Below are 13,023 nucleotides of genomic sequence, written 5' to 3'. Positions count from 1 at the left end.
AACATTACACTTTATGGTAGCAGCACTGAATGGGAGCTCAAAAATACCAGTGAGTGGAGAGCCCATACAAAAATAATATTGTCAGCAGTTGTGATGGGATTGGGACTAATATCCTTAGGAATGAAGTTTGTTGGACTGAACTCCCAGTGTTCTTTTCCTCACCAGCAGAGTTTGAGCAAAACGCATTTAATTTTGTTGATGCTGCTCACAATATACAACTTGCAATGAATTACCTAGCAGAAAAGCAGGTTCTCATAGATGGTAGAGCTCCAGACCAAGAAAATATTACTGAGTGTTACAGAAAGTGAATAGCCTGCATGCTGGTTATAGATTAAGGAGAATGAATTTAGAATGGGTCATACAGAAGATCAATGTTTCCTCAGATGCATAAACCTTCGGTAATTCTGAGGCTAATACCCCTAAATTTTGCTGTGATCTGGGTCTTCAAGTGTTTGTTGATTGTGAAACTACCATTCAGTTTGCAATGTTCCTAAATCTTGCATTATATTTAATAAATTCATACCATCTTATGGGTAAGCAAACCAAAGCTGCAAACATATATTCTAATGAGACCAAAATCAGTACTGATATTGAAAAATGCATACGTTACCCAAACAATATCATGCTAACTGATGGTTTATCCCTCTGTAACTCTAAGAAAATAACTTCATTGAAAGGTATCATTTCTGATTTTTTCAGTGAGCAAGGTCTTGCAGAAACATATGTCTGGGGAGAGGATTCTGTACTAAGATACGTCCTCACATGGAGGTTAAGCCAGGATCACCTGGAATTCATTGTCTCATGTGTCAGGTGCAGAGATGGAAATAAAATTCTAGCCAACTAAAAGCTGCATACAGGAAGTGTCTCACTGGTCAGATCGACCCATCTTGTAATTCTAATACGTGTTTTTGAAAGGTACTATTCTATTGCAACCTGGTCTTGTACAGACAATTCAGCAAGAAATATATTTTGTCAGACTTGAGCAAGATTAGGTCACCAATTATGTTGATATTTCTTTTTATAGTTAATATGTTGATTATGTTGCAAGCATTGTGTAAAATATATCGCTAAATCAATTAAATATGTGCAGTATTTGCGTCTTTCCCAGTGTTACATAATACCTGTAATTGGAGTATAAGCCCAAGTAGAAGGTGATGAAGACAAAAATGAAGATTTCTACAACAAACTGCAACAGGTTTTGAATAAAATTAATAGGCATGACAATCTCTTATTGATGGGTTACTGAAGTGCAAGAGTAGGTAATGCGAAAGTTGGACAGTCAATTGACACATTTGGTGAACATGTCTGTAACAACTACGGGATTAGATTAATAGACTTCTCCACTTACAATCAGTTAAAGGTAATGAATGTTTTTTTCAATCATAGAGACAGCCATAAATACACATGGGAGGCAAGAGGCACGAAATCCATACTAGATTATGCTATTTGCAATATCAAACTAGCAGAGATGGTTTTCACTTTACAATGGCGAAAAATGAAAGTATCCTCCTATTCAATACATCATATATTCCGTCATTAGACGGAGTAAAGAGTAAAGAGAGATGGTTTTACATACAAGAGATTTACGAGGCCCATAATTAGAAACTGAACACTACCTATTAATGTGTCCCATTAGAATAAAACCTTGATGGGACAGCAAGATGAAGAAACCAACAAAATCAAATACAACCTCTCTCTACAAAGTAAAACTTCTTCTTCAAAACCTAAAGAATGAATTCAACTTTCAGACATGTTGTGCTACATAATCAATACATACCTGTAAATTCTGCATTAATGTAATCATTAAAAAAAATTTAGTCAATCTGAGATTAGTACAAAAATATATATGTGCCTTAAAGATAGACAGCAAGATGCTCATCACATAAGAGAAGAGTTATGTAACCATTCAAACTCAGAAGACTGCTAAAGGTTTATTTGTAATCACTATACAGTTACCTGGAATGATACTTACACATGAAGTATTTGATGTTTCCTCAAAAGAGATTGGTTCCTGTTTGATCATTACTTCCAAGTCCATTTTAAATAGTGTGTGAAAGTATAGACGGTAGATTACTTCCACAGACCTTGCACTGAAACATGAGCAACAAACACTATTATTGCTGTTTTATAGTCAAGTCTGTAGTTTCAGGTGACTGTTGATATTGTGCTCATAGCCACAGGACCTCCAGTTTTACCTGGAAACTGAACCTCAAAGATAAACATTTTCAATGAAAAACATCCCACACACACAGATTGGAATTAATTTATACACCCCTTGTGAAAAGCCTGTGACTATGCAACTTACATATTGCCCACTACACTGGGAGTCAAATGACTGGTTTGATGTACCTCCCCATACAACCCTATCCGGTGCTATGCTGTAGATGTACTCTAATCTGTTCATAACATTTCGTCCTTTATACTAGAACTGATCTTCCTTTCTATTTTTACAATTAGTTTTACATCACACTGACACAGGGAAGCAAGTGACTGTGGCCTTGAGTAAGGTACAGTCCGGCCGGCCCCGCAGTGTAGGGAGCAACGTGTCCGCCTGTCACCCAGCGGCCCCGAGTTCATTTCGCAGCTGGGTCAGGGTTTTTAATTGTAAATGACCAATATCCCTGGCCTGGGGACTGGGTGTTTGTGTCGTCCTTCATGTTCCTTATCGCACTTTCAACACTTTACACTTCCGTAATTTCCAAATACACGCAGACATATGGTGCAACGTAGGGGCAAAAGACGTTCTTAGGTCGATGCCCCGAATAAATAGCATTTAAAAAAAGGTACAGATCAGCATTTCTTTGGCGTGAAAATGGGAAAACTTAGGGGTGCGACTTCATTCCCACTTCTAGCCCTTTCCTATCCCATCTTTACCATAAGTCCTATCTGTATCAGTGCGATGTAAAGCCAATTGCAAAAAAAAAAAAGTAATTCTACAACCAAACCTACAAAACTATTCATTTCTTGCTCATCTTGCAGGGCAAATTAACTGCTTTCAACCACTGTGAAGACACAATCTCCATGCCCTGTCCCTCTGCTAGCTCTATTGGCTGTGTACATTTTGTACTGCTCAATATAAACTTCACTGTGTTTACACTAGTGTCTGGTGGTGATTCAGATACAATATAAAATTTGAAAGCCACTATTAGGAATCCGATATAGTTCATCAGTTTTGTTTTCAATCCACAAACCTTTGGATAGTAAGTGAGCCCAGTCTTATTCATCACACTTTATGTAAATCATCCTGGATGGTAATGACTAATGACAATTGAGGGCAAGCTCTGTGCCTTATGTATTTTAATACGCCAGTTTCTCACACAGATATAGGCATGGTTCATCTCTCAATGCACTGTCCTCACATGGGCTGGCAGCCCCGTTAAAAGCTACCATACAATATGTTGAATTCAGTAGCAGTTTGGTGAGATTCCTTATTGATCAAACAAATTATTTGATAGAAAATAACAAGGTACCCATGAGCAACTTTATCCAAAAAGTTGCAGCCATTACTGATTATGTTACTATATACACTGTTTTTTTGTTACAACAAAGAATTCCGAACTGGCTATGAACTATTTTGTTACAACAAACAGTTCTAAATTGGCTATGAACTCCTTCAAAATTATCTTACTGAGCATACATGAATCAGAATGTTTCCAGAACTGATTGTTAATAACGGTTTGTTGGAATTAGTAAATGGCATTTGTGAACTGTATCAACGCCATCTACGAACTATTACGAAACGTTCAACGGTGAATGTTGGAAGAGCTCACTATTCCAATGAGAAGTACTGCATGTAGTCACACAATTTACTGGTCGAATCAAATGTGCATGTATAGAACATGCAGTCCCTGGTATTGAACATGAACTGCTGGCAATGGTTCTGAAATGGTTCTGAATGTAGTTAGAACAGCATGAATTCAGAACTCACAGTTCTGAATTTCTGTTGGAACAGCATGTATACAACTGTACATTAGCAAGCTATTCAGAATCAATTCGGTACCGGTACCATGTTGGACCAAACCTGCATGTATTATCAATAAGGATAGTATCTGAGATATATTTAATGTAGACAGCCAACAGTTGGCTGAAAAACAGAAATATCTGTCGCTGATCTTTTGTGTTTAAATACGAATTGAACAATAAAGCTTTCGTTATTTCCTATCACGTAACGTACGATATTAAGTTCCGTATGGAGATGTACAAGACTGAGATTCCTTTGTACGTAAGAAACTAAGAAACTGCAATTACCTGATGTAGAAAATCTTAAGAGAAACAGCACAATCCACAGAATAAACCTGCACAAGCAACCGCTATATGTCCGAGATGCATAGTACAATACAAATTAATTCAAACATTAAATAACAAGCCAACCACTTCGAAACTAAACCGGAAATAGCGAATAGGGCTTCTCACAAATTTATAACTTCTTCTACTTCTTCTTGATACTTATAGACTTATTTACTGTCGTCCAGCCACTATGCGTATAAAAAAGGAGATCACACGCCAAATAGAGTCTAAAAATCATAGGATAAGTACATTTTGCACATATTATAGAGGATTGGAAAACTAATGTCCTTGAAAGCAGTCTAAGGGTTCACTGTTCACATACAACCAAAACTTGCACTGGATTCAAAGATGGAAGCCAGACCAGAACGTCTAATGATAGGTATAAACTTGTGGAGAGAACAAAATATATTGAGCACCTGTAAATATGATCGAGCTGCGGAAATGTCATGTAAATTCTCGTATGGAACGTACAAATGTATAACCACTGTAGTGATGGGTCGAACAACTACCTGCTCGATCTGCAACCGATAGCTGCTTATACTGCCTGCTCATTACCACATTTTAACATGGCACTAAATGAAACACTCCGTTTACAAATACCCACAGCAGATGGCAGCACCAACCGGCTCCTGAACCAAGGTCTGTCCAAGACCAACTGCAATATTATCAGACCTGAAGGCACATATCGATACGTCACAAAATGGCCGCCGCATTGGGCTACGCGTATCCGGCATGTAGGGCCATGTTTACATTCAGTTTGGTGTAAGCTCAGCACGTGTCTAGTTCGTTGAGGTTATCTTGCTACTGGAATTCGCAAATTAATTATCCACCGAATATGTTTGTGTGTTAAGTAATGTTTCAGTGTCCTTTTATTTGTTATCTAGTTATTTTTTAAAGTGCTAGTGATGTTTTTAGTTGTATTCAGAGGTTATTACGGCCGTATGTAATGTGTTGGTGATTCAGTGAGTTTGATCTGGTGGAGTGGAATTAGTTTTAGTATTTTAGAGGTTATTAGTGTCGTATATTATTTGCTGCTGCTTCGGTGAGTTTGGTCTGGTGGAGTGTATAAATGTGTTAGATAAGTACAATGGGTCGTAAATGTTCTGTGCCTGGTTGTCGATCAAATTATGGATCTTCCAATACTACAACTTTTAGGTTTCCTAAGGACAAAGTTTTACGAGACAAATGGGTTAGGAATATTCATCGTGACCATTTTGAGGTTACTGATAATACTTCGGTATGCATTAAACATTTTGACCCTAAGTTTATTATAAGTGAAGGTGTTTTTCCTGTGCTCAACGGTGATCCCGTTAGAGTGCCCAGAAATATACCAAAACTGACTTCTGATGCATACCCCACTATATTTCCTAATCAGCCCTCTTATCACACTGTTAGTGTTTCAAAACAAAGGACAAATCCCGAAGACAGGGTCCAAGAGCTTATTAGGAGAGATGAGGAGAATTTTAATAAGTGGTGCGAAAATGACAAAATTACTGATTTTAACACATTCATCTGTGAAGTCGAGAAAAAATGTGTTAAACCATTCACTGCAATAGTGCATTGGCACTGCCGGTGGCTCCAGTAGCCTACGCAGTGACCTCCACGGTATGCACTAGACATGCGTCTTGGTAGGTGTGCTATTCACCAACTGGTGAGCCCAACTAAGCACACTGGGGCGAAACGTTGGCAACCAGGAATGAGTTAGCTGCAGAATTCATTATGTCCTATAACAGACCAAGAATATTGGTATTAACATGAAAGTGACCGAGGTATGAGTGATGCTAGCAATGCCATTTCTTATGCAGCCAGTCTCTGTGAGGGGCGGTGTGAAAATATTGCTCATAGGGTCAGTCGGTGCGTTTATTTTAGTGGGCTTGGCAGACCGATATATAATAGGAACTTTTGGCTCAACGAGGAAAGCAACGGAGAGCTACTTCACTTTCCCTAATATGCCTCTTCAGTGACACCTAGGCCACCTCTGACAGCTGATGGGGGAACTGGGAGGATCAAACCAGCCTCCAGTTCTGAGCACTTAACATACGTATGTGTTGTGTATTGATGTGATTTACCAACAAATGCTGCTTTAATTCTGTCATTTTGAAGTGTACTGGCTGTAGGGTTATGTTAGTGAGTCATGCGAGTATTTAAAGTAGACTTGGTTGCTGAATTTCTTATTTTCTGAGTACGGTACACTATTTCAGTGCTATGAGTTTTTTTCTCTTGTAATGTGTTGCGTGTGCACTGTTGTGTTTTACCAACAAATATTTATTAAATGTTGTCAATTTCAAGTGTTGCAGGGTTATGTTATTGAGTCGTGTGATATTTAAAGTTGACCTGGTTGCTAAATATCTTATTTACTAAGCACAGTGTGTCATTTCACTCTTATGAAGTTTTTTGTAAAGTGTTGTGCGTGGTTGTTTTACCAACAAATATTAATTACGGTACTTACATTTTGTCATTTTAGGGTTATGTAAGTTGAATACTTATTTCGATTTTGGTATATTATTTTAAACCGTTTCGTGTTTTATAACTATGGAAACATGATTTATATTTCATGTACTAATTCTTCTTTACGATTATGAATTTTGAACGTTATCGGCGTTAATTATATTAGTTAGGAATTAATGCCTAGCTGCTTCCCACAGCAGACAGTGAGCCCAATGTTTCCGCCATGTTGGATTCTGCATTAAGGTCTGATAGGTTGTAGTTGGTCTTGGTCTGTCTAGGGAGGTCTGGTCACGCTACCACAATCCTTTGCGGTGGCGGCCATATTGGGTCTCAAATATCGTTGTTATGTGGGCGTGCACGATGTAATGATGTGAGTTATTACTTGTATTTTGAAATAAAATGGGATACTGTGCCGCTCCAAATTGTCAAAATAAGACAACTAACGGAATTAGAGTGTTTCGCTTCCCGAAAGTTAAGCAAAGGAGAGCTCAGTGGGTACAAAACCATAGGCATGACAAATGGCAATCTACAGATAATTCCGTCTTGTGCGCGGTTTTGTGAACTTATACACTCGTATTACTCCTGAATAATACAGTAATATGTTTGTATGAACAATGTTTTATATTAATAGGTCTTATTATGTATTTTCTGCTAGCAAAATTTTGAAGAATCGCTATTTGAACGAAAGAGGGCAGATGCACGGAAACTACTCAAGTGGAATTCCATCCCACCCAAGTCTTTGACATGTGATAGGAAACCTCCCAAAGAAAGGGAACTGTCTTTCAAAACAAGCAAGGAAAGTAAATGGAAATGTGTAACAGTAGTATTGTTGTTTACGAAAATTTCATTTTCATGCGTTCGGCTCCATGGCTAAATTATTAGCGTGCTTGCCTTTTGGTCATAGCGGTCCCGGGTTCGATTCCCGGCAAGGTCAGAAATTTTAACCGTAATTGGTTAATTTCGCTGGCCTATCTTTTCAAACCAACAATTTGTGTCCAGTTTGTCATCATTACAACAATAATTGTTAATAGCAGTCTTTTACGGTACTGTAGTTATTATTTACAGCTATATTTCATTCACCGTAAATGCTCTATGGAGTACATTATCTGGCTGGACAAATACTTAAAGATCACAACACTCGCACTAACCAACTACTGTAATTTAACGTACCGTAGCCTAACATAATATCCTAATGTAATCCCTAAAATAGCCTAACCTAGGTTAACTCAACTTAATAGTGACTGAATTTCTATTTATTATTATTATTATTATTATTATTATTATTATTATTATTATTATTATTATTATTATTATATGCATGAGCGTTAGGACTCAGTTGAGAGCCCCGTGGTCGCCAACCCACGCTCCCTAGTTAGGAGCTCCTGACGCCCCTTTCAGTCACCTCTTATGACGGGCAGGGGATACCGTGGGTGTTATTCTATTGCCCCCGCCCACAGGGGGAAATCAATCTGGGTTGTGACTACGAGGGCCTTAGCTGAGTCTTGACATTGCTTTCACTTGTGTTTGGCTCTCACCTATTCTATCCTATCCGACTTCCCCTGGTCAACACTTGTTCTTTTCCGACCGCGACGGCATTAGCGCATTCGAGGCCTAGGAAGTTTTTCATTTCCATGCACTTTGTGGCCTTCATCTTACTTTTGCCGATACCTTCATTTTTCGAAGTGTTGGACCCCTTCCATTTGTTTCCTTCTGATTAGTGTTTATAGATAACAACAGTTACCATACATCATTTAATGCACTCAACTGAAGAGGCATTCAGTGTTCGTCAACACACGGGGGTAACCCCTTAGAAACGCAGTATCGGTAATTACTTTCTTAATAAAGAAAACGGTGAAGGTAATAATAAATTATTTATTAGAACTGTCTCTTAGTACTTTAAGTATAGTACTTCACGTTCAGTATTTCATGTACCGTTAATAATAATATGACACATGTACTGTACAGATTTCTATGTTTCTGTCAATAAGATTACGTATTTGACAGATTATATTAATAGGAAACACAGTAAGACCAAGTTGTAAGGAAGTAAAAGAGTAGGACATGAGCTTTCCTGTTGATTCTTGTTTCTTAAAAAAAAAAAAAATCAGGCTCTGCTAATTATCTTCCTATTCAAATAGCTGTGAATGTATTAATATCATTTAAGTGTTATACAGTTATATATACATGAACAGTACATGCCCAGTTAAATTCTTTACGAAAAATAGTTGATGTTCTGTTATTATTTCAATGTACGGCACCGAAATCCTCTAAATTGCCTTTGGTTACGCTCGCTTAAAGACCCAATATGGCGGCTCCATAAGAAGCATTCGTGACTTGACCTCCCTAGACAGACCTTGCCTGAACTGTCTGTATGAAATAGCGGGAAATAGGGTAGTAGTAGTAGTAGTAGTAGTACTGTATTTGTTTACAGTGAAAATGGTGTACTGCTGCGTGCCTTTCTGCAAATCAAAGAAAGGGAAAATAAAATGCCGTGGTATTTCATTCCATGACACGGGCTTTTTCAGGAGATCCAGTTGAAGCCATGTTTAGTTCTATAAGAATGGGAGAAGGTTGCAATGACATGACTGATTCAGAATTCCATAAAAATAATTCTGAAATCCGGTATTTTAATGTCCACCGATGGTGCTAACGTTGTCCACAAACAAAATACAAAATTTTCTGCCTCAGTATCCTCTCCCGGACTTGACGAAACAGAACCAGTGATGCCGCTGAGTATGTACTTGATTTACTGGAAGATGTTCGTGAGCCCCCTGAGTCAGTGTGTGTCACTTTGGAAACTGCTTCCCATGCATTAGTGTGTGGTTATTTAGTGCATGTAATCGAAGAAAAAAAAACAATGCAGCACGTGCTTGAGTAACGTTTCCCCCTCAGTTAATGCATTCCCATTGATGAACTTAATCAGACAGTCTGATAGAGGAGGCCTGCGCTATCCCCAGCAAGGATTTATTGGCCTAATTATGGGGCTACAGAATTTGTTGAGGCAGCTCTACCGTACTGCAAGAAATCTGCAAGTCTGCTCCAGACTATAAAAAACGACCTGTGATAAAGCCATTGATGAACGGATGAAAGCATGGAATCAGTGGAATGGACATCAAACAACTAAGAGATGGGAGACCTTCCTAAAAGTTCAGAAAATCTCCTCAAAAATAATCCGCAGGGAGAAACGAGCCTATGACAAAAATAGACTCATGGAAATCGAACAAGATTTCCTTAGAAACAACTCCAGGAATTTCTACAAGACCTTCCGTGAGAATTTATCTAGCTATCAACCACCATCTTTATGTTTCCGTCGAGCAAATGGAACATTAGAAACGAACACCAAAGAGAACTGCACTATTCTAGCTGACTACTTCCGAGACCTCCTCAATTGTGATCCTCCAAAGGAAAGACTGAACTTTGAAAAGCCCATGCCCAACCCCGATTCACAGCCACCGACAATACAGGAAACAGCAGAGATTATACGATCGCTTAAAAATAATAAAGCTCCTGGAGAGGACGGCATCACTGCGGAGATGTGTAAACTTGGAGATGATCTTGTAAGCAAAATTCATGCAATCCTAGTAGAAATATGGGAAACGGAAATGATTCCACAGGATTGGAAGTGTGCATTAATACACCCATTGCACAAGAAAGGTGACAAGGCAGATCCAAACAACTATAGAGGCATATCTCTACTGCCAATCGCATACAAAATCCTTTCCAAAGCTCTCTTGAACCGGTTAGAAAAACAGACAGATCATCTGATTGGCGAGTACCAAGCGGGTTTCAGGAAAGGTCGATCATGTGCAGAACAAATATGGAACTTGAAGACGATATTAAGGATTCGCCGAAGTGCCAGCACGATCGTCACCTTTGTGGATTTTAAGAAGGCGTATGACTCTGTGGACAGACAGACAGTATTTGATACCCTAGAAGAACTCAGAGTGGACAAGAAGACCAGAGCACTTATCCAGCAGACCCTCACAAGTACGACCTCTAAAGTGAAATTCCTTGGAGAAATCTCTGAGCCTTTTGAAATATGTACGGGCGTTCGTCAAGGTGACAGCATCTCCCCTATTCTGTTTAACTTAGTTCTAGACAAAGTTATTAGAGAGTGGGAAAAGGATATCAAGGGTGTGAACATCGGAAATTTGGGAAGCAAGGTCAATGTGAAATGTTTAGCATTTGCTGATGATCTCGCAATCATTACTAAGACCAAGGATGAAACAAGGTATGCCATACAGAGACTACACAATATAGCATCAAAGGCAGGCCTCCAGATATCCTACGAGAAAACCAAGTACATGGAAAATCTACGTCAAAATAGCAAAAGAACTCCGCTAGAGATGGAAAACGGCACAATTTCACAGGTGCCCTCCTTCAAATACCTTGGAGAAATTATACTACCATCAGGATTAGACAGTAGTGCCAATGTAGAAAGAAACACCAAACTACATAAGGCATACAGACTGACGTGGAATTACTACAACAAAAGAGTCATATCGCGTAATGCAAAATTACGACACTACAAGACAGTTGTATTGCCCGAAGCTTTATATGCCTCAGAAACCATATGCTTAGGTGGTCACTCTAAAATTACAGAAATTGAAAAGCAGGAGCGGAAAATTCTCAGGAAAATTTATGGTCCTACGAGAAAAAATGGAATGTGGATTAAGAGGAAAACAGCGGACCTCTACTCCTTCACCGACAGGTTTACTGATGCTGTACGGAAAAGGCGCCTTAATTTCTATGGCCATATCTACAGAATGAACAGCGACAGACTAACTAAAAGATTATTCAAAGTAATCAACTCAAAGAAGGTCAAAATAAAATGGCTAGAAGAAACTAAGGCGGACCTCCAAGAAATAAATATTACAGACGACATCATGGAAAATCGTGGAGCTTTTAGAACCAAAGTAGCTAATCATAAATTTAGGGAGAAACCAAAAAAGACAACTGGTAGGAAGTGGTCGACAGAACGCAAGATGCAACACAGTGCATTCATGAAGAGATTTTGGGAGGATAAGAAGGCACAAACCATCAAACCAACTATCAAGTTCAAACGCGCTCTATGAATGGGCATAACGAAGGAATAATAATAATAATAATAATAATAATAATAATAATAATAATAATAATAATAATAATAATAATGTTATTTGTTTTACGCCCCACCAACTACTTGTACGGTCTTCGGAGACGCCGAGGTGGCGAAATTTAGTCCCGCAGGAGTTCTTTTACGTGCCAGTAAACCCACCGACACGAGGCTGTCGTATTTGAGCACCTTCAAATACCACCGGACTGAGCCAGGATCGAACCTGCGAAGTTGGGGTTAGAAGGCCAGCGCCTTAACCGTCTGAGCCACTCAGCCCGGCTCTACCCTCTTTGTGCCACTGTAAGATTTTAAAGTGTGTTAGTAACAATAAGCACCAGGAACTTGTGGTGGCCAAATTCGTGAAACCTCTACTTAGTAATGTAGGGAAGTACCATACAGACAAAGTTTACAGGTTTTCTTATTCGCCGAAATCTCTTTCTCGAAAAGTCCTGAAGCTATCACTCTCTAGAGCACCACTTTATGCATACAATTCTTTAATTTTTCTGTTACTTTCAGATTTAAAATTTTGCTTGTATGCTTATCTAGCTGTATTCACGCGATAACTGGGTACGTCTGGTGCTGCGATCTAGCGGCAGAATGTTTGTAAGTCGTATTACACGTTTGAATATGGAATGAGCAGGCAGTATAAGCAGCCATCGGATGCAGATCGAGCAGGCAGTGGGTCGAACCAACACCTCCTAGACAATAAGGCCTCCCAACTGTTCCGCATGTCTACCGTGACATCACTACCGGGAGGCAAGCTTGAACCTTCTCAGTGTTAAGAAAGCAATGAGTGTGGCCATGTGTCGGTGCAATTATGTAGAAGTGTTTTAATTATTTTAATTGTACCAGTTGCGAATCGTTGTGTAAAATGGTGCTAAAGTGTTGTGTGCCCAACTGCAAGGGAAATTACGATAATGATAACAAAGTTCATGTGTTTAAGTTCCCGAAAGATGAGGTTATGCAGCACAGATGGTTACGTGCAATTCCAAGACAAGATTACAGAGTTACCAATTACTCGGTGGCGAGTAACTGTTACTTTTACATTCTCACATAATCATAATGCACATAGGCCTATTAGTTTTTTTTTTGCTAGTTGCTTTACGTCGCATCGACACAGATAGGTCTTATGGCGACTATGGGACAGGTAAGGGCTAGGAGTGGGAAGGAAGCGGCCGTGGCATTAATTAAGG

At 39.0% G+C, this 13,023-nt stretch overlaps 1 protein-coding gene across 1 annotated transcript in view; it reads right to left on the bottom strand.

Moving 5' to 3' along the window:
- Window positions 1-1,072: 1,072 nt before the first annotated feature.
- The window catches only part of LOC137502936 (uncharacterized), a 233,703-nt gene continuing 221,752 nt past the window's right edge, over window positions 1,073-13,023 (bottom strand). Inside the window, exons 5-6 of the mRNA XM_068230150.1 lie at window positions 1,973-2,090; window positions 1,073-1,186 (exon numbers count right to left, since the gene is read on the bottom strand). Coding sequence (XP_068086251.1) covers window positions 1,073-1,186; window positions 1,973-2,090 — 232 coding nt within the window. The remainder of the gene's footprint in view (window positions 1,187-1,972; window positions 2,091-13,023) is intronic.

The sequence above is a fragment of the Anabrus simplex genome, chromosome 13 (genome assembly GCF_040414725.1).
Source record: "Anabrus simplex isolate iqAnaSimp1 chromosome 13, ASM4041472v1, whole genome shotgun sequence".
In the NCBI taxonomy this organism is placed as follows: Eukaryota; Metazoa; Arthropoda; class Insecta; order Orthoptera; family Tettigoniidae; genus Anabrus; species Anabrus simplex.
This window is presented reverse-complemented; position numbering and strand designations above follow the sequence as displayed.